This window comes from Xiphophorus hellerii, chromosome 15 (genome assembly GCF_003331165.1).
Source record: "Xiphophorus hellerii strain 12219 chromosome 15, Xiphophorus_hellerii-4.1, whole genome shotgun sequence".
In the NCBI taxonomy this organism is placed as follows: Eukaryota; Metazoa; Chordata; class Actinopteri; order Cyprinodontiformes; family Poeciliidae; genus Xiphophorus; species Xiphophorus hellerii.
Genome location: NC_045686.1, coordinates 9,079,166 through 9,101,295, shown reverse-complemented (window position 1 = coordinate 9,101,295; position 22,130 = coordinate 9,079,166). Strand labels below are relative to the sequence as shown.

The 22,130-nt window shown below is 38.0% G+C and overlaps 2 protein-coding genes across 2 annotated transcripts; one reads left to right on the top strand and one right to left on the bottom strand.

Annotated features, from left to right (window-relative positions):
* Nucleotides 1–464: 464 nt before the first annotated feature.
* pals1b (protein associated with LIN7 1, MAGUK p55 family member b) lies at nucleotides 465–16,940 on the top strand. The gene is made up of 14 exons (XM_032584621.1): nucleotides 465–724; nucleotides 3,837–4,306; nucleotides 5,377–5,585; nucleotides 8,825–8,902; nucleotides 10,343–10,462; nucleotides 10,635–10,796; nucleotides 11,218–11,295; nucleotides 11,386–11,569; nucleotides 13,922–13,990; nucleotides 14,066–14,137; nucleotides 14,698–14,859; nucleotides 15,431–15,633; nucleotides 15,757–15,867; nucleotides 16,003–16,940. The coding sequence occupies exons 2-14, from the start codon at nucleotides 3,979–3,981 to the stop codon at nucleotides 16,177–16,179; spliced, it is 1,953 nt and encodes a 650-aa protein (XP_032440512.1). The 5' UTR covers nucleotides 465–724; nucleotides 3,837–3,978; the 3' UTR covers nucleotides 16,180–16,940.
* Nucleotides 16,941–17,902: 962 nt separating this feature from the next.
* Nucleotides 17,903–22,063, bottom strand: atp6v1d (ATPase H+ transporting V1 subunit D). The gene is made up of 9 exons (XM_032584625.1): nucleotides 21,838–22,063; nucleotides 20,064–20,181; nucleotides 19,897–19,976; nucleotides 19,753–19,820; nucleotides 19,630–19,674; nucleotides 19,446–19,549; nucleotides 19,257–19,323; nucleotides 19,091–19,169; nucleotides 17,903–18,555 (listed from the first exon to the last, which is right to left on the bottom strand). Exons 1-9 carry the CDS (start codon nucleotides 21,876–21,878, stop codon nucleotides 18,411–18,413), a joined length of 747 nt encoding a protein of 248 aa, XP_032440516.1. The 5' UTR covers nucleotides 21,879–22,063; the 3' UTR covers nucleotides 17,903–18,410.
* Between the last annotated feature and the right edge of the window lie 67 nt (nucleotides 22,064–22,130).

Here is a 22,130-nt window from a genome sequence, read left to right as displayed (position 1 = left end):
TGTTAATGTCATGACAAAAAAGCAGACATTTGATTATGATGATGAATAAAAATGGGGTAAATGTAAGAGGATCAATAAGATGATGACAGTCAGAAATGAAGAGTAATTCTTTTACACTACCAAATGAACCAAGTCTTTATGTATTATAGGAAACCATGTGTGTCTAATATTCTTGAATATACTGAGCAATTGAGATAAAAAAGATAAATGAAGTGATGTGACTAGTTAAAGCAGGCCTGTGAATATATGCATGCATATATTCACTTTTAATAAAAACTATGTGCCATTCCATGTATATATTCAGCAGTGTTTGCTTTATCTAACCATTTGCAATATAACTACCATATTATTTATTTTTGTTTATGTTTAATTTTCTTCTCATATTTTTCAAAAGCGAAATTTTATGTTCTGACGTATTTGTCATTTAAATTGTAATCTCAATTTTTTTTAACAAAGCGGGGTTATTACGTGGTTGACCTGTAGGAGGCGCTGTGGTGCTATGGTGTTGCCAAGGAAACGACTCACAACAACCGGCGCAGCTCCACCAACGGCAGCAGCAGCCACAAATGTCCTGTTTGTGCTCGTAGCTGTTGGATGCGTCCCGTTCAGACTGAGTTAGGAAGTTGAGGAAGTTTTTCAGTTTGTTTCTGCATGAACAAAGCTGGACAATTAAACAACGACTTTGTCTTACTACAAGCTCAAGAAGCTCGCTGGTATTCAGGAGGTGAGTAACCCAATCTTAACCATCTTTACGGGACAATTGCCGTCCTGTCGAGCAGAGTTAGCGGGACAATGCTAGGTCTCCTCCGCTATGCTAGGTCCCACGTTGGCGCAGAGAAGTAAAAAATAAATCTAAACATACGTTTAGAATAACAGCTTGTTCTCAGCGACTTTCAGTGAGTGTTTTTATATGCTTCCCAAAATACAAGTTTACCTCAGGTCGTATTTTATAACAATTACTCCAACAAGCAACTAGTTGTTAAAGCAGATGAAGCAATATTACAAGAACAGAAAGTTTGTCACAAGAACTCGAAGGGTATACAAGAGTATAAAAAACAGAAAATTATTGTGATGTAAAAGTTTAGTTTCTTCTCTCATAGTAATGATTGTTTACACAGCCTACATTTTAATATAATTAATAACAATATTATAGATGATGTCAGTTATCTTTTTATTACTATTATTTTTTTTCCATCGATTTTAATTTCTAACGTCTCTCTGCTGGTATGTCATTACGTTTCTTATTTACTTTATTATTTATTTACTTTACTTACTCTATTTATTTGTTAATCTCTTTTTCACTAAGAGATTAACATTATTTAATAAATCAATCAAAACGTGTAACAGTTTTTTACAGAGATTGAAAGCAGACGGAAAGAAAAACTGGAGATGATCAAACTAAGATAAATAGAACAGTAACATAAAACAGATGAGTACACAATTCTGTGTTTTAGGAGGGAAACATTGGAAATTAGTATTCTAAAAAAACTTTATAAAAAGAGTAAGGGTAACAATTCCAAAATAATCTAAAGTAATCACAAATATGATCAAATTAAGTATTTGTAAATAGCTAAATAGTTTGTTTTGGCCTTTTTTTTGCTGTTCTTGTGCATGTAAATAAGGTGAATAAAAACAGTGGTTTATATTAGGAATTTAAATGTTTGTCATTTGATTCTGGTCTCATATAATGAGAGCACCTTTTTCCATGTGTTTTGCCGTGTTTCCCACATGCCTGATGCCAAAGGCATGTGGGAAACGTGCCTTGATATGATATTTTAGTCTCATACAAGACTAAAATGTGTAGTCTTGTATGAGCTCATGCAAACAGATTTTATTTACATTTTTATTAGTTTTTGTTATTTCATTCCATACACTTTGTGATACTAGTTGGCCACTTAACATATGGCATGACAATTTCTTATTGTATTTCACAAACATTTATTATAATTTCTGAAATTCTGCACAGGACTCATTGTTTCTGGCCCAAATTTTTCTTCGCAGTGTGTGTTTTTTGTCTGTGTCACATGTGCTACTTTTCTACCTTGGCGGATTTCTCTCTCTCTCCCTTCGCAGCATCCCTCCCAGTCCTTCTGTGGCCACCGAAATCCCAAGCTTAATTAAGCCCACGAGAACAGATGGCCTCCTGGCAGTCTCTGCTGTTTGTCAGCAGTACCTGGCCACACTAACTACTGCTAAATGCCTCTGTAGGGGAGAGATTTAGTAGATGCGGTGACAGACATACCCAACGTTATTAGCTCTAAAGACTTGGTGTAAAATGAGGCCATTTAATTTTGGGGAATGTCAGCAATTTTGGCAAATGAGCTAACCAGTCACAAGATAATTCTGTTTTCTTCTTCTTTGCACAAATTGACCTAACAGACGCCTCACATCAACGTGCCTTAGTCAGACTCTCAAATCCAGATTTGTGTGTAGTATCCCTCAAAATAGGCCCTAATCTATAAAAGTCACAACAGTGGTCAGTCAAGTAGTGATAACTACAATGTGGTGGAAAGTTGGGAACAAGCATGGCAAAACAAATGGCTGGATAAGGTTACATAGGAGAGAATTAAATGTGATGGAGGCCAGAAAGCGCTGTCTGTTCTTACCTTGATTAGTGGACAAATAAGAGTAAATAGGAGTAAGACTTGATCTTACTTAGTTGTGGGACTTTATTCAAATTTTTAATCAAGGTAATAAGAGGGTCTGTAATGTAACCCCTACAGGGCCAAAAGGAGCACCATTTTTGTTTATTGCTGTTGTGGATGTTGCTTGTGTGCCACAGGCATACTATAAACACATAAATGCAAAGATTTGGCTCGAGACTTTTGCAGGTATATAAAAATGTGACTAATTGCATTTAAAAACAATTTACTCGTTAAAATTGAATCAAAATTAACAACTGCCCTTTTTAGGACATCAACAGCACTCTAGCCCACATTATATTTTATATATATATTTCCTTTATTTAACCAGGTAAACCCCGTTGAGATCTTGAGCTCATTTTCAAGAAAATTTGCAATACATAGCAACCTGGTTACAAGGTAAAAACAATTAATACATACATTAAATCCTCTTCAAATACAGCCGATATCTGCCCAACCTTTTCTGTTTTTAAAAGTCTTCAATCTGATCGATCCTTGCATTAGGCCCGCCTCACTTTTTAAATAGAATAGAATAGAATAGAAGTACTTTATTCATCCCAGCAGGGAAATTACTTCGCAGTTACAGCATAGAGACAAGACACAATAACAACTACCACTGAGTAGTAGTTGTAGATAAAATAAATATAAAATGCTATAAATTGTAAAAATATGAAATGCTGTTAATATAAAAAGCAACTTAAGAGCAGTCCTTGCAAAGATTCAAAAAAAAAAAAATGCAGATATGTATATGTAAATATATGTACAGCAAGTGTGCCACAGTGCAGTTGTGCAAAATCGGACTGATTAGTGCAGAACAATGATTTAGCTTTTATTGTACAGTGAGATGGCATGTGGCAGGAAGGATTTCCTGTATCTGTCCCTACGACAGCGGAGCTTCCATCAAACCTTTTCTTAAAAAGCTTGGACTCCTTTTTAAGAAAAGCTCCTCTCAGCCAAATAAAGAAAATATAGAAAAATTTGTGGCTTACCGTCTGAGTTTCAACATAAAACATTTAATGAATACCAATCTGATTTTCTCTTGCCCTCATGCTTAAGTTGGAGAGAGAAAGTTGTAGCAGCCTTTTATAAATAAACCTTAGTTACTTACTTAGTAATGTATTCCTGAAGTTTCAGTCTGAATATGTTGTGTAAACTGTGTTAAAGCAAAAATCTTTTTCTGTGTTTGTATACCAGGATATCACAGGAACAGAACAAAAGGACAATATTCCACAATGGGGGTCTTGTGACTCTTAAGTTCAGCAGTAGTTCCTCATAAAGCTCCAGCAGACCTCAGGAAAGGCTGGGGTGGTTTGAACTGTACCCTGGTGCAACAGGGATGATTGCATCCCGTACAAATGGTTATGTGCAAGAAGCCTCCGCTCTGGCCGTGAGCCACAGGGAGCGGGCTGTGGACTGTCCGGGGCAGGAAGGTAGCCTCAACAAATCTCCACACTGCAGCTCCCACATGGAGAGGATCCAGCATTACCAGGAGGAGCTGAGGAAGCGGAAGGAGGAGGATGGCAAGGGGAGGCATGACATCGATCCCAACGCTTCGCTGAGGCTCAAGAAGCTCTCACAGAACCCAAAGATCGGCATTGACAATCCCACCTTTGAGGGGAAGGAAAAGGCTACCAATAAAGTGACTTGCCTAGATCCTGTGTTGGGTGAGTACCGTAAGTTAGAGCAGCAGGGATTGTTGAGATGTTTTCAAGAGGGTTGTAGAAGTTAAATGGAGGAAGGAAGGGACCTGACATGCAGGTCAGGGAAGAATAGAGGCTTTTCAAAAAATCTGGGAATACAAAAGGAGTCAAAACAATAACCAGTGAAAAGGCAGAGCAGAGGCGGGGGAGGGGGTCTGTGTTTTATTGGCTATCTGAGATTCCCACTCTTTTTTTAAACCACATTGTTCTAGGACAATAAAGGATGGAGGAGTCATATATTTAGGAATAACCTTTTAGGCTGAGCCACTCCAATGGTTTTTTTTCATGAATCTCTTTGTATGGTTTAATATGACGATAATTTGATGAGAAGCAGCTTAGATTCTCACTGAATAATCAAGTCATTTAACAGCTACACTTGGTTTTGTCAATCTAACAAATAAAAAAAAAGTTTAGAAAGAGTCTGGTGTAAATTCTTAAATTTATTTTAAAAACTTATTGGAAGAATATTCAACATATATTCAACTGTGTAAAGCAGTGGTGCCCAAAGTCAGTCCTCGAGGGCCGGCTTCCTGCATGATGTCACACATGTTTTAGTTCTCTCCCTGGTGGTAATAACAACCTTTTCAGCATGTCAATGTGTTTCTTAGGGCTTCTAATGAGCTATCATTTGATCCAGGTGTGTTAAACCAGGGAGAGAACTAAAGCATGCAGGATGCCGGACCTCGAGGACAGACAGTGTAAAGTCTTTTAAGCTTCTGAACTGGAAATACTGATATAACCATCTAACTTTCTAGAAAACTCCTTTCTTTGGAGATACACAGATCAGGGTTTTTTTTAACTGATTTACAGGCTTTTCCTAACATGCTGCTCAAAATTGTGAAAAATCTCAGGTTTTGTAAATAACAGTTTTATAATCAAAGTCAACTAGCCCCCCTGATAAAATTAAACTGGTTGTCACTCTATTATTTTACTTGTAGAAAATATTTTTATAGATACCTTGTTATTTCTGATTTTTGTTATCATTCTGTTTCTCCAAACATCATCTGGTTCCTTTCTCTGTACCTGTTTGTCAGAACTGGATGAACTACTACAGGTTCTGAAGTGGGTCCAGCACAGCTTGAGTGACTCTCAGAGCCAGCAGGATGTGGAAGTGATAATGCAACTCCTTGCTAAGGAGGAATTCAGGAATGCCTACACAATCTACAACGTTCTGTCCCAGCAGACAAGCAGGATCAGTCCCACCTCACCTCTGACAGTACAAGCACAGGATCTCTGCCAGGAGGTATTCAACTATCCATGTTGCAGATTTATTTAGGCTTTGCAATTCAATGTAACTGGGTCCAAAATATTGAATCCAGAACTTTTTGTAGATTATAAAAAGTTCTGGGTCTCAGCTGATGAAACAATTTTGCATCTGGTCTGGTACCTGTTAGTTTGACTTTGATGCTTTTTTGTTAGTGTGTCTACTGGCGAAAAAGTGACGCAAAAGAAGAAAAATAGGCAGAAAATTGGAGCCACATGGCAAAAATGAAGATATGTTTCACTGTGATTGCTGTCAGTTGCTGTTTCCTTTTCGGATTCCATCATTAGCACAGAAAATGACAGTGAAGTGAGCCATGCTGTATGGGAGATGTTCAAAAATAACCACAGCACAGTTATTGTTGAAAAACAGAAATTATGATGTGAATTATTAGGAGTAACACAGCAGATCCATTATATGCTCCAGCTACGTATGGCTATGTTAACACACCAGGCAAATGCCAAACAAATCAGATTTTTTTGTTTTGCCCATATGCTTAATCTGACTTTTTATGACAATTTGAACTTCCCAATTAATATGTTTTTCACCTCGAAAAAATCCGATGTGATACTAAAACGGATACGTGTCTGATTGTTTTCAAAGAGTCGGCAGTCTGAACGGTCATATCAAGTTTTATTTGACTTTTACGTCACTGACATGAGACATGTCAGTATCATAATTTTGTACCAGGAGACACCAGATCGGACATAAATAATTCCATAATTATGGAATTATGAATGACGTCTATTCCACTGAAGCACGTCATATTACATATTGTACCACTCCCGATTCTAACATCACATCCAAACAAACTTCTCTACAGAACGTTGCTGTCAACGCTTTACAAAATGGCACCGCTTTCTTTGTATCTATTAATTTTGTTCGTCTTGTTATGATTGTGTGACAATCCCGTTGGCTGCCATTGCTGAATGAAATTTAAAAGTGATCCATAGACGGCAGTATCCATTATTACTTTTGTAAACAGTATGCTGCCATGTGATGTCAGCATTCTTCTTCTGCACATGTGGTATGTTTGGGGACGTTCACACAGAAGTATGATTACGATTACATCATTCAGTAGTATGAGGGACCACGCAAAAAAAAAAAAAAGAATCGATTTCAGCAAAAAGATCAGATTTTTTTACTTTCAATTTCTGTTTTTTACAGGTTCTTTTTTTAATGTAAGACTTCTGTAGAAAAATCTGAATTAAAATAAAACTGGACTTATGTTTACATTTTAAAAATAGGCTAAAAATCTGTAAGTCTGGAGGAAAAGTCTGGCATTTCGACATGAAAAATATGAATGACCAGTGGTAATACAGAGTCTTCAACGCAGCCAGCTTGTTGCAGTTTATTTCCAGTTTCCAGCTAGACTTGAAGTAATTTTGACTCATTTTGACTTTCAGCCAGAGCAGTCAGCAGTGGTACATGACTGTTAGCTCAGTCAGCACAGGACTGATTTCAAGATAAACAGCCTGCACACACATGCAGAGACTAAGCATGAACTCACACATCAGACACAGAGTGTTTCAGCTGCAGTGAAACTAAACTAACTGCCTGCGTTCTGTGATACTCACACTGACCATTATGTAAACTAATCTCCCAGCAGCCCTCTGTGTTGGCTGAGCAGTGGAGCACAACGCAGGATGAGGGCCAGGATCTGCGCAGCCAGAAAAAGAAACTCCAGCAGCTTACAGCAGGCTGGGCTGAGGTGCAGCTCTGCTGCTGGGGGAGGGGGAAGTGCGTCACCTTGTTAGTGAGAGCTTTGATTAGTGTAATGGATGAACTAAGCTCTGAACAGGAGATGAAGAGGCCAAAGGGCAGAGTAAGAAAAGACCAATTTGCCTGACAACACAAGAACCGTATGATCTAAAATAGAAACACACAGCATAGTGGACAAATAAAAAAACATCCCGGATCCACTGGACAGACTTTTAAAGCTAAAAATGGTAAATAATATAATTCAGAAGGGATTGTAACATTAATATTTGCAGCATTGTTCATGAACACACATGAACAACAAGAATTGATACATTTTTTTGTTTGTTTTGTTTATTCAAGAGAAAGATCCAGCTTTGGTGCAGCTGGAATTTGGAAATCCTACTGTGAACTATTAGAGTGTAGCCAAGTGAATAATCTGTGACTGCACATGTTCTTACAAAGCAGTGAGACAGACCTGTTTCCCACAAACGTTACCGGCACATGGCTAAAATGGCCAGGAATGGATGTTTTTAGTTTTTATTTTTAATTTTCAATATTTATCAGTAGAATACAGAATGTTAGGCAGGACCAATCAAATTAAACAAATGATGTGAGTTCAATAGTTGATGAAAAAAAATCATATTTAGGCGGTGTGTATGGAAGACTTCTCCTGCCAAAATTTGCAATAAGTAACAGTTGATAAAATAATTAATGTGTCAGATATTGTATCCAAATAAAATAATTTCCCCAACTTATTTGATTGTACATTGAGGCATTAATTAGCATTTGTTTATCATCCTCAACAGTATTAATTTTACATTACTACATTTATTATCCATTTTATTGCTAAATAAAAGAACAAAGGAGAAAACAGAAGGGGAGAAAATGCAAAGAGGAAATATTAAAGAGAATAAATCAATTTCTGCTAAAAAAAAAATAAAAAGCCATACACAGTGCTGTATACAGTGTATGAAAAACTGAGGAAAGAATAAATGATAAAATAAAAATGAAACTAATAAATATAATGAAACATTGGACATAAAATGGAAGACTAAATAGTAGGGATAATGTAAAAATAAATATAAAATTAAGTCACACTGAATAATCAAACATGCTGGAAAAGTTATTCTTTTCTGGATTAAATGTTTGTCACGTTAACTACTTTAACAAGGCATATTTTTATTTTTATTTTATATTTATTATGATCATTATTGTGGGAAACTATGTTTTCCCACTTCTGCTTTCAGATCTTCTTACATTTCAAAAATGTAATGATTTCAATCTCATTAAATACAGAGATTTTAGATCTGTATGTAATTATATTTTTACATTTAAACTATCTTAGACTTAAATCTGAACGAAACAAAAGAAAAATGTTTAGAACTTCCTTTTTTCATTTTTTGGTAAGACCTAAGTAATACATGGAAGCAGTTTAAAATAGTAGTTTATTATTTTCTGTGATCTGCATGTTTACACGTCTCAGTGGCTGATTTATTTGACTGTACTGTGTCTTTGCTCAGGTCCAAAAGATCCTCCAGACAAGTCAACAAAAGGAAGGTTTGGAGCTCAGCGCGCTGCTCACCAACCCCCATCTCCAGGTCAGAGATCAGCGACCCTTTCTTGACATATAATATGATTAAAAGGCAACATAAGTGTGTCTGCAGAGCCTATTAGGCCAGCTCATTTATTTAGTTAATATTCTAATAATTAAACTGCTGGAAATATAATTAATGTTATACATGGCTGTCTCCAAAAGGGTAATTGTTTCTCCTGCACCTTCCACTGGGAAGGCAGAGGTCAGGGTTTAGCAAATTAACATCTTGATGCCTGAAAGGCAGCTGTGAAGTTTTAAATGTTCTCCTCTCCCTTCTTGTTCTTGACAAGGAGAGTGATGAGGTAATATTACTTATCATCGTTTGGATGAAATTCATTCATGTGCTCCAGAACATTTAAACATACGGAATAATTATTTTGTATATTTGTATTACTTGATTTGTATTGGTGCAGTTGGTAGCACTGTTGCCTTGCAGCAAGTAGGTCCTGGGTTCGATTCCCGGCCCGGGGTCTTTCTGCACAGAGTGTGTATGTTCTCCCTGTGCATGCGTGGGTTCTCTCCGGGTACTCCAACTTCCTCCCACAGTCCAAAATTCTCCCTAGGTGTGAGTGTATGTGTGTGTGTGTGCGTGGTTGGTTGTCCTGTGTCTGTTTCTGTGTTGCCCTGCGACAGACTGGCAACCTGTTCAGGGTGTACCTGGACATTCCAGACAGCTAACATTCTCGTCTGGAATGTTAGCTGGAGATAGGCACCAGCACCCCTCCGGACCCCACAAGGGACAAGGGTGTTAGAAAATGGATGATTTGATTGTAGTTGGTTTTAGAAAAGGCAAGTTCTGCATAAGATGTTTTGTTAAACATCTGTTACTACTTTTACTACTACTAAACGATGAGCTCTGGTGAGGTGTGAAACCCTCTCATTGTGTTGAAATTAGAGCACATTATGTCAATTTCTTCAGGAAGCAGAAAATTTTATGAACAACATCACATCTAAAATAGTTTAGGCATCTAGTGAAGGATGGAGGTTCTGGCTAGACCACTTCTCTTCTTTTCTTTGGTTTCTAAATCTGAAGCACCTTGTTTTTAAGCATATGAAATCACCAGTGTTCATTGATGTGTGATGTTGCCTTTTGACTCCTAAATGCTGAGGGTAATTAAGACGAATTGTGCGTACGCCTAAACTGCATCTGCTCTCTCTGTGTCCCTCTGCTGCAAGACAAAGAAACTGCGTAATTTTCTGTGATGTATATTAATTGTGGTGCATAAAAAAGTGTGTCACATTAAATAACCTAAAAGCGCAATCTCTGTCCTGATCTTGGCTTGGAACGCTCTGCATAAAAAGGATGGCAAGGGTTGAGGTAGAATTGAATCACTCCTTTAAACTTCCTGCAGCTTGTGTGATGACTGCTTTTAAAGCTAGCTTATGACTTTTCTTGTATTTTAAAGGGAACCTTTCATTGTCTCTCTGTGTGTTCATATGGCAGGCACTGATGCAAGCTCATGACAGCGTAGCGGTGCAGGAAATTGCAGAGGAAAGCGTGACCCAGTACCTCGGAGAGACAGTTAAATTAGTGCGGCTGCAGAAGGCCAGAGACACTCCACTGGTGAGATATGATGTGTTTGAGTTCCTGTTACTGTCTGGCTTTTGATCTTTTATTTCCTTATTGCCCTGTACTGTATCTGTCAAACGTTTACTGTGCGTCCGTTCTGTTTAGAATGGAGTAATCATTTAGTGTCCTCTAACAGCACTTTTGTGATTGGATGTGTTGCTATCAGGGTGCAACAGTGCGTAATGACATGGACAATGTGGTGGTGAGTCGTGTAGTGAAAGGCGGCGCAGCAGAACGGAGCGGACTCCTCAGTGAGGGAGACGAGATCCTGGAGATCAACGGTATTCCTATTCGTGGAAAACACATCAACGAAGTGCACGACTTACTGGTAACCATTACTGTCAGAATGATGTCAAGTAACAAGCACTTTTCACTGGTATCATTAAAAGCACTCACAAGTTAAGACAAGTTTATTCATTTATCACATTTCAGCAACAAGATGACTAAAGATAAACGAATGGATGAGTTTTTCTAGATCTTTCTAAGACATTAGTCCTTTAATTCTGGAAATGTTCTTCACGTGATAGAGGACCGACTTTGTAATTGTCTTTATGTGTCTTTGAATGTTCAAGTCTTGAGTCCATCATTATACCCAGATCATTCACACATTACAATTCCATTTCTTAACCCACCTAAAAATATACAACCACTAACCTCTCTATCGCATCAACATGACAAATGTGAAAGGTTTTTGGGGTGTGAGTACTATAAAGTTGTGCTTTACTCAGTCATTTTTATGCTTTCAACAGCAAGAAATGCAGGGAACTCTGACCTTCCTCCTCATCCCGAGCTCTCACAATAAACCTGCTCCCCACAGACAAACTGTGGTAAGTCTATTAAGATGAGAGAGTGTGCGTGAGAACTGTCGCTAGCATGCAAACAAACACTAAACTTGTTGTTGTAAACCATCTCCTCAGATGCATGTGCGCGCTTACTTTGACTACGATCCCTCTGATGACCCCTTCATGCCATGTCGGGAGCTGGGTCTGTCCTTCCAGAAAGGAGATATACTCCATGTCATTAGCCAGGATGACCCCAACTGGTGGCAGGCCTACAGGGATGGAGACGAGGACAACCAGCCTCTGGCTGGCCTCATTCCTGGTAATCTCTCTGTGGCATTCTTTATAAAAATAAAAATAAAAAACATGCTTTTTTTCCAGTTAACAAGGTCGTATTCATTGTTTAGTATTTCAGTAACAACTAATTTAAATTCTCATGATAAAAAGACACACATAATTAGTTTACAAGTAACTTTTCAGCAAGATATAGGAGTTTGTTTTTATTGAATAATTCCATAATTTTGGTGAAAAAGTATTAGTTCCACTGGCACTTTATTTCACTTATAGCAAGATATTTTTCCCAAGTTATAAGTGCTATAATCTGCCAGTGGAACTAGAACTTTATGAATACTGAGAAATTATTTACTTAAAACAACCAAAGTTACTTATAAGTTTTGTCTTCCTTCAAGTGTGCTAAGATATTTGCACTAGAAACTAGACCAAAAATACTTGGTATAAAAAAAAGGGTTTAAATTTTTTTTTTTGCAATGGAGAGTGCTTGAAAATCATGACAACCATCTGGCAGTGTGAGTGCTGCTTTGACATTGATCCTCCAACCAGATGATGAAACGGTTGTATGGAATTATGACAAGTTAGCTTGACGCTAGTGCCAAAGTAAAAAGAGGAATAACATCACATCTAACTCTCGCGCAGTAAACTAGGGTACCGAAAAAAGCTCTTTTGGATGCTAATAAGCTATACATTTCTGCATGTTTTCATATTTATCCTCCAGCTCGTGTAAATATGCTAATAAAGCACAGAGGGAAAAACAGAGATCATTCAAGAAAGTGTATTTAGCAGAGAGAAATACATGAAACATGATTAGCTTTTATTAGATCAGTGTCGCACAGGTGGCTTGCTGTGAACCTAATAGGATAGTGGAGATCTCTCTGTCTGTAGGCGTGTAAAGACAAGATGTTAACTTAGGGCACCTTTAGCAGCACAGGATAATGTGTTCAGTGAAGAACTGGTCTTTGCCTTCTTGTCAGGGAACCATGTTGGTTAGAATGTCGCTGTTTGTAAAGTACTAGTACAAATTACTGGAGTAAACTTGCCTTTTAAAAGTTGTGTTTAAGTGGGCGGTTTCTAAAGTACCCCAACTTACTTGAAATAAAATAAACATGATATCTGCAAATACATTCTAATAGCTCAATACCTGAGCTGCAAATGACAGCTCAGGTATTGGAGTAATCATTTGTATTGATTATTCACTCCTTCACAAATGAGTTTGAAGAGACAAATGGTTAACCTGGCTCTGCTTTCCTGGAAAGATTTGTCTACCATCTGTTGCATCCAGCAGATTAAAACAAACACCTAGGAATTCATTGTAATTACACTCTGACCTAGAGACTGTTGGGGGTCTAAGTAAACAAAGCTTAGTGCTAAAAATGGAAAGTTAGCCATCTTTTGTTTTCGTTTCTTTACTTGGACGTTTAGAAAGTACAAATCCGAGCCTTCCAAACAACTTCTAATGTTAGCTTGTTCACTTTCAGTGCAATGTTTTCCAAAGTTATTTATACCTCTTCACTTTTTCACATTTTTTCACATTACAGCCACAAACTTTCATTGGGATTTTATGTAGTAGATTAGAATACATTTTGTGCGTAATTGTGAAGGGAAAGAGGAATATTCATTGTTCAAAATATAAAACATGCCACTGCTGGTTGCTGCACCTAACAATTATTTTAGTATTCAATTATTATATTGATTAATCCGTTTTTTTTTTAATTGGTTGCAAATTTCTGAAGATTTTTCATTTAACCATGTAAGCCTTTTTATGTAGTATTAGAAATGTGTTAAAACAAATAATTCAATTGCTTTTTAAAATAAGCAAATGAAAATTTTAATTCCTAAAATGCAATAATATAACATTCCTTTAGTGAATTTGAACCAGGTGAAGCTAAAACTATGCCACTTGAGGAGCATTGGGTAGAACATTCAAAAACACTATGACTATAGTAAACATAGTGGTGTCAGCATCATGATGTAAGGTTGTTTATCTTCAGCAGAAACGTGGAAGCTGGCCCCAGTTGATGGGAAGATGGGCAATCCTATTACAAACTCTGTTAGAGGGTGCAATAAGCTTGGGACTGGGCAACAGTTCACCATCAACAACCCTAAATGGGTTAGAATGGACCAGTCAAGGTTTACAGATTTACAGACCTGAATCTTAACTGGGAATCTTTTTTAGGACTTGATTAATGCTCAATGTATGTCCAGTTTGAGGTTCTTTTTTTTTTTAGCAAAAGCTTCACTTTCCAGACAGTTAAAGCTGGAAGAGATATGTTTTTGATTATTGGTAACAAACATAATAATAATAATGTATATATATGAATACTTTTCCAAATTCAATGGATATTTAATTTCTGTGGATTTCTTTCTTGTCTTACTTCAGGTAAAAGTTTCCAGCAACAGAGAGAGAGTTTAAAGAAAACGACACCAGACAAAAGTCGAGAGCAGCAAGGTAACAACTGCAAACTTAAACATTTCCAGCAATCTAACAATGTGAAATGAAAATGTGTATTTTAATCCGAATTAGGGAAGATTTGGTGTTCAAAGAAAAGCAAGAAACTGAGAAGAAGGAACACATCAACCTTGAACAGAAACACTGGTAAGACTTCCTTTATTTCTTTTAGCGGTTTGAGGTGTGAACTTGTTTTGGACTGAGCGCTGTCTGCACACTTAGCTCCCTATCAGTCCTCATTAAGCACGTATAAAAGAGGGTTTCAGCGCTGGCCAGCAGCCAAACATCCACCGCTGTTAGCATTACGCCCACACATAAGCTGAAGTTGACACACCTCGTCTTTCTTACAGCAGCTTGTCCAGACTTGTCGTGTCACAAGTCAGATTAGACTTGCCTTCACAGACCGGATCAGCGGGAGCTTAAATGGCTTTGAGGGACGTGCAGTTTTAGGGTTCACACATACAGCAGAGACACCTTTAAAACAAGGAAACACACACCTGAAGTTGCTCATCTTTAAATAGAACACTTTCATTGAACAACAATATTGTAAACAATGTGATCTTTTTTACCTTTACTCTCTGTTTTTCTCGCCATCGGCAAGATTTCAAGGTTGAAAGTAGTTGCAGAGCAGGGGGTTAAAAGCACAAGGTGCATGTTGGGTCAGTGTTGCTTCTGACCCAACATGCCTTCCTGAACTGTCTCCTCAGACTACGATGATGTCCTGACCTATGAGGAAATGTCCCTGTACCACCAGCCCGCTAATCGGAAACGCCCCGTAGCTCTGGTCGGCCCGGCCAACAGCGGCCACGACGAGCTGCGGCGGAGACTTTTATCCGTCGAGCCGGATAAGTTTGCCGTTGCTGTTCCACGTAAGTCCACACTCATACAGACAGTTTTTTCTGATTTCAGAGGATAAACACAACACACAAGCAAGAAAAAAAACAAAAACAAGATTTACTATCGAAGCTTATTGTGTTCCTATAAAGTTTGGAAACATCTGGAATATATGGGATTAGATTTCAGTATTTTCCAGGTCTGGATAAGTATGAAAAAAGAAAATATGTCTTTATTACCTATTCCCTTTCTGGTTTTTGTTTCCTCTCATCCTCCTTGCTTCTTTCCTTCTTTCACTCTTTCTTTCTTTATTCCCTTCTTAGTTCTTTTCTTCCTTCTAACTTTATATCTCTCCTTAGATCTGTTCTTATGTCCTCATTTCCTTATTTCATCTCCTTCTTTGTGTCCTTCCTTTCTCTTTTTTTCCTCCTGTATCCTTTCTTCCTTCCAGTTCTTTGTTTTTTCATGTTTCATACTGAAAGCCTACCAATAGTATCAACTATAAATTGCCTTTAAGACTTTCGGACAGAGATCTGAAAAGCTGAACCTGGAAAAGTCTGGAACCAGTTTTAATTTTAACAGATCTCTCACTTTTTAACTCTTAAGACACAACCAGAAGCCCAAGGATACATGAGCGAAATGGACGCGAGTACCACTTTGTCAGTCGCTCGTCCTTCGAGGCTGACTTGGCTGCAGGGAAGTTCATTGAGTCAGGGGAGTATGAGAAGAACCTGTACGGCACCAGCACTGACTCTGTCCGACACGTCGTCAACTCCGGACGCATCTGTTTGCTCTGCCTTCACACAAGGGTGAAAATTTGTTTCTAATGTAGCAATCACTGTTGAGTGTTACAATAGCTTCATATATTTCAAATTTGTGTATTTTAGTAAGATCTAATTTAATATTCTCTGCCCTTCATTTTTCCCTCCCAGTCTTTGCAAGTACTGAGGTCGTCCAACCTCAAGCCATATGTCGTCTTCATTGCTCCTCCTTCTCAAGAACGACTACGCACCCTGCTGGCCACAGAGGGGAAAACACTAAAAGTAAGCTGACCTTCACACACTTCTGCCTGGTTGCCTCTGGAGTCCATTATCAGAGCAGAAAAAGTGAAAATCTCATGCACACTTTCAACATTCACACCAGTTGTTTTAAGTGTCACTTCTGACATCTTTTCCCAGCCGGAGGAGCTAAAGGAGGTCACTGAAAAAGCCCGCGAGATGGAGCTGAATTACAGCCACTTCTTCGACGCGACCGTCGTTAACTTTGATCCAGACCAGGCGTTCCAGGAGTTTCGGAGATTAGTAGATAAACTGGACACTGAGCCGCAGTGGGTGCCGTCGTCTTGGCTCTGCTAGAGGTGGCCGTGTCCAGACACGAAGAATCTCAGTGAACGAGAAGGTAAAGAGGAGACGGACAGTATTACAGTGACACTGAATTTTCACTTGCACATTTTTTTTTTTCCTTTTTTGAAGCTTAATTGCTACAGGATGCTGCAGAGACAGACACTGTTGTATTTGATTGTCTTTTGTAGATTGTTTTCTTCTATTTTTGTGATGGCTGTTCAAGGTCTTAGTTTTATGCAAAATCTTTTGTTTTCCAGATAGACTCATTTCTATGCTATTTCTTTGACTTATTTATAATTGTAAATATATATTCTTTAGACAGAGAGGTGAAATATTTTATTGTTACGCCAGAAATTGCGCATTTGACACATTTTTAAAGGCATTCTGGTGAAACATCGAGCCAAAACATCATCAGGCAAAGAACTGAGTAGAAATAGATTCATTGGATTTAGTGTGAAGTCTCCCATCTGCTGTTGATGTCTCAGTGTCAGTATTGTCTCATATGCCTTACAAAGGTACTTATACTTATCGAACTTTTTACCATTTTGTCACATTTCACGTCAAATGTCAAATAACTTCCTTGGATTTCTTGAGACAGATAAACACAAATTAGAAAATAACCATAAAGTAGATGAAAAGGGTTATTTATCATTTGCCAAAAAAAAATCTAATCAATAGGAGATTCTCTGTGAATATGAATTTTAAAGTCTTGCCACAGATTCTAAAATGTATGTAGGTCTGCATATGTTAAATTAAAGTAAGGCTGCAACAAACAATTGTTTTAGTAATTGATTATTCTATCAATTATGCTGACGATTAATCTAATAAAAAAAATTGACATATTCTGCAGATTTTTCATGTAACCACTTAAACCTTTTTATACAATATTAGAAATTTTATTGCAAAAAAAAAAAAAGAAACTAAGAATTTTAAAATAAGAAAATAAACATTTTATTGCCTAAAATACAGCATTCCTTCATGAGAATGTGAACCGGGCGAAACTAAGCCTATGCCATTCAAAGAGTTCTGGGTAAAACATATTTATAGACAAAGATGTTTTTATCTTAATTGCAAAATCTATATTTCTTTTATATAATTTTGGCTTAACTACTGCTCTGAATAAGTTTTCTTTTTTCCTAGCTAATAGCATTTAAGTCTGTACATTCCAGTTAACAATTAATCAATTACTGAATTAGTTGACAATTATTTCAATAAAGGATTTATCACAATTATTCCCATTAATGGATTCACTCCCACATCATAATGCTGCCACAATCATGCTTACCATAACAGTGTTTTCTACCAGACACAGCATTTCCTCTGTAGCGCAGAAACTTCTGTTTTGGTCTGATCTGACCAGAGAAAAGTCTTCTGGCAAATTTAAAACAAGAGTTCCTTTTATGATACATAAAATCCAAATGAAACACATTGATGTGTGTGGTAACGTGACAAAATATAAAGTTTAATTAGTATAAATGCATTTGCACGGCACCATGTACTTTAGTAGTGCCCAACTACATTATCTGTGTAATGCTGCGTAATATTGTTGAGATGGTCATCAGTATTGTACAATTGTGACTTATTATTGAATCTTTAAAAATTTGGGTAATTCTTAAGCACAACTTTTCAAAAGTGTTAATAAATTAAGATTTGAAAAGATATTTTGTTGTACTTTTATTCTGCTAAGCGATTTGTTTTTTTCCCTTTTTGTTCATGTTGACGCAGAACTCAGATGGACTGTTTAGAACATCTTTAATTATATGAAGTGCCTGGCTTTGTTGACTCACGCACATTTTACAGTGTTACATTACAGAGAATCTGTGTGATGATAAACACCCTGATGTGAGGTCAGGAGCTCAACAGACTCTGAAATCTTCAACCACCTGGAGACTTACGGCATGCAGCGGTTCAAAACATATCTACAGCTGATCCAGTCAGAAGGATTGCTTCTTGCCTCATGTAAACATACTTAATATTTTCTTCGGCTGTTAGACTCTCTGTTGGATAAGGATTTTTTATTTTTTTTGGAGAGGGGGGAAGGGGGCAACACTTGGGCTCCTGTACAGAGACACACTTGGAAACTTCTCATATTTTCCAACACAAAAACAGCAGAACATATAATCACAGACGTGAACACACAAAAAAAAAAAACTTTCATCACTTGTCTGAGAAGACATAAACACGGCCAGAGAGGCACAGAATAAATAGCATGATGATGAGTGTCGGACTGCAGAGGGGGGGCTTCACTCGAACAGCAGGTCCTCGTCCGTCTCCTCCGTCAGCATGTTGGAGGGCTCGGCGATGGGTCCGAGGGCGGCCAGCCGGGCGGCGATCTCCAGCTCCGTCCTTTCCCTCAGCTGCTTCTTCTTCTCTTGGATTTTCTTCAGCCTGTCGGGTAAGAAGAGTCAGGTGCAGGTTGGTAGTAAGCTGGGGCATAAATCTGATAGAAAAGGGAAATACCTGGCAACACAACCTTTAATGTACTTATGAGATAGACTAACAAAGGCGTGCATAACTGAACTGAAAGAAAGGGATACATGGCTTTCAAAATAAAATGAAATATTTGGTGAGAATAAGGGGCAAAAAAATTTAGTAAACTTGCCCCATAAAACTGGCAGCTATGAAATGTAGAAAGGTGGTTTTAAAAAGTATGAATCCAACTCCACGCCATACTTCTCAGATTTTTATTTTTAATGCTTTTGGAAACCATGTATCGTTTTTCTTCCCCTTAACAATTATCCACTACTTTGTGTTATTTTATTATATAAAATCCCAATAAAACATGTTCATGTTTGTGGTTCTAACATAATATTTCAAGAGACATGTACAGTTTGCGTGTCTCAGGTCTGACCAAACTGATTTTCCCCTTTTGCAATGCTTTAATTAATATTTAAAAACATGTTAGACTATGACATGGTTTCACCTGTAGAACTCCTCTCTTTCTCGCTCATCCAGCTCTGTGATGATGTAAGTGAGAGTGCGGTCAATCCTCGGAATAATCACTGCAGAGTGGAAATAAAATCACACAAGCAATAAATAATCTGATATTCTTCTGAAGTCCCTGATGCGACCATTGGGTTTGAGCTTACCATGCTCGATAGCATTCACACGGCGGTTGGTGATCTTTATGGCTTCATCCAGAGTGACAAAAGATGTCTGCAAACACAAATATGAACATGTGTCTTTGTTTTCTTAAAATGCAGCTGGAATTTAACGATATTGCAGAAATGGAAGAAACCCAGGCAATATGATTCTATATTTGCAACAGCGCCCTCTACCTGTAAGGATGCTAACTCCACCAGCAGCTCCACCGCTCTGGCGTAGTTCCTCTTCAGCCTGGACAGCTGCTCTCCACCCCTGGCCAGACCGGTGAGTTCATAACCTGACAGAGACACGCAGGAAGGAACAGTGTCCAAAAGCTGATCGTGACAAACCCGAACTGACAAACTGGACTCCACTTACTGTCTCCGCCTTCTTGGTAGTGTTCAAAAACAGGAAGGGTGACACCTGGGAGGATAAAATCAGAACGGATGAGTGTGTCCCAGCTCACAGCGATGATTTAAATGAAACACTTCTGAAGCCAACCTGCCACGTTGTCCTTTTTGGCTCGGACCTTCACCTGGGCTTTGTTGACATTCTGGATGACGGTTGTGCTGCGAACAGGTGACACTTTCTCAACACATCTGCTCCGAACTGAGCACAACCGTGAAACCTCGTAGCACTCCTTACCTGAAGTCTCCAGCTGTAAATTTGGCCTCAGCCAAGGAGAAAGCCGCCTCTCTCATCACTTCTCCCATCTTGGTTTTGGTCTAAAGGAAGCGACAAAAAGAATTTTAGGAACTGGAGGCTCTTTACCCGAAAGAAGCAAAGATACTGGAATCTGAGACACGACTGACTTCAATAATTTTACGGAGGATCTGACGGAAGCGCATGGAGAGGGCGTCGGATTTCTTCTTGAGCAGGCTGCGGCCGGTCTGCGCTCCTTTCAGCCGGGCCTTCATGATGGTCTGAGCCCTGCACACACAACGACAACACACACCTATAATGATGGACTGGCTGATAAATTGCTGATTTTAGCCACTGCAGCTGCTGAAGACGAATGGTTTCTTTGTCAAATTTATACCAGACTGATGCCATGTTGAACGTAGCTCAATCATTTCCTATTTTTAGTAATTTCATAATTTTTCCCACAGATTTTGAACAAAAATTTGATGGAAAACTAGGATGAGAACAGAAAGTTTAGTTTGGATTTTAATTAGCTTTTCCGGTCTCAGCCTTATGGATGTTCTGTACTTGTGTGCTGTCTAAATAAAGTGTATTTTAGTGTGAATCCATACAACTTGGAACATAGTTTCCAGAAAGTCTTCTGAGATGTTAATATTGTCGAAGCTTTGTATACCCCTTCAGCCTGTCGCAATATTTATGCTACGATAAATGAAAATGAGCTTGATCATTTCTAAAGATTAATATTTTTTTAAGGGCAATTTTGTTTAGAGACACCACCGTAATCAATTTCATTTATGGTTGTGGCTATGAGTTTTTTTCCACTGCTTTATTTATGTGTTTTATTTTGGATATTTAAAATGTCTTCCAGTTCCAGTAAGTGTTCTTCGCAAAATCGAAGTTTATTGGTCTTTGAGAGGAAAAATGTGCATAATTCTGCCTTTATCAATATATTACTTGAAAATTGTCTCAAAAATAACAATACTATTGTTTATTGCAATGATTAATTCATCATCCAGCAAAATTTGCTAACATGACAGTCCTTGTAGCTCTTCTTGAAACACACCTAAACATTTAAATTATTACATATTTACCTTCCTTTTTGAGGGAGGGTAAGATAAAAAAACAGAGATTAGTGGTCCATACAGACAACATTAAACATGGACTTCTACATGTCTTAGAAGCAAGTCTGACGATTATCCATCCAAGAATTGAGATACATCTATCAATAGTTTTAAGATTTGCTCTTTTTTTCTTAAAATCTTATGAAGCTATTTGGAGAGAACACTAACACTCCCATGCCAAATTTAATATTTCCATTTACCCCCAAGTATTACAATATCTTCCTAAAGTATTTGTGTCTTAAACCTTTTGACATTTTGTCGTATCACAGTAACAACCTTCAGTGTATTTTACGCATAGTGGTGGAGTGAAAGGAAAAGGTGGGTCTCACTTTTTTTTCTCTTTTTTACACATAGAAATCCTAAGTCTCATACTCATATTTATTTATCTATTTATTTAAGATAACTGTGGAGTAGGTGCAGAACTCCACAGCTCAGGACCAGAGTCAGGGTGAAATGAAAATATGGAAGAAAAAGACAGTTTTGTGCTGATCTGTGTTGATCTTTCACATAAAATACATTGACGTTTGAAGCTGCAGGGTGACATTGTAGTCCAGATGGAAATCTCAGATGGACACTTCACACTTAGACGCTTTGTTAGAAACATCACATGACCACAGAAGGGCTCTTCCTCTTTCAAACAGCTATCTGAATCGTATATAAACTATGACTGCATTTGAGTCACAGTGCAAAACAAAATGTCCTCCCGTTTTAGGAGAAACGTGCAGATAATCACCAATCTCGGTTGAGCAGAAGCAAAACAAAAACAAAGAATGAAATTATTTCGTTTACGTTATAATGACTAGCTACGAAACGGGTAGCTTACATTCTGGAGGGGAATATGTCGATCCTGTCCTTTCCAGACATCTTCTCGTCTTTTAGTCGACTACGGCTGTCTTCTGTTTACTTCCTCGGTTTGAACTCGATCCTGCCGAAGTACTTTTAGTATCTATTTACAATTCTACTAGTAAATTATGATAAAAACGCGTTCATGTAGGATTAAGTGCACAGATGAAAGCTAATGGTCGTGATCTTGTCCGTCCGTGATGATCAGCTGGCCCCTGGTCATGTGACTACACCACAACTCGCTCTGCACATGCGCGCGTCGTGAAGCTCCAC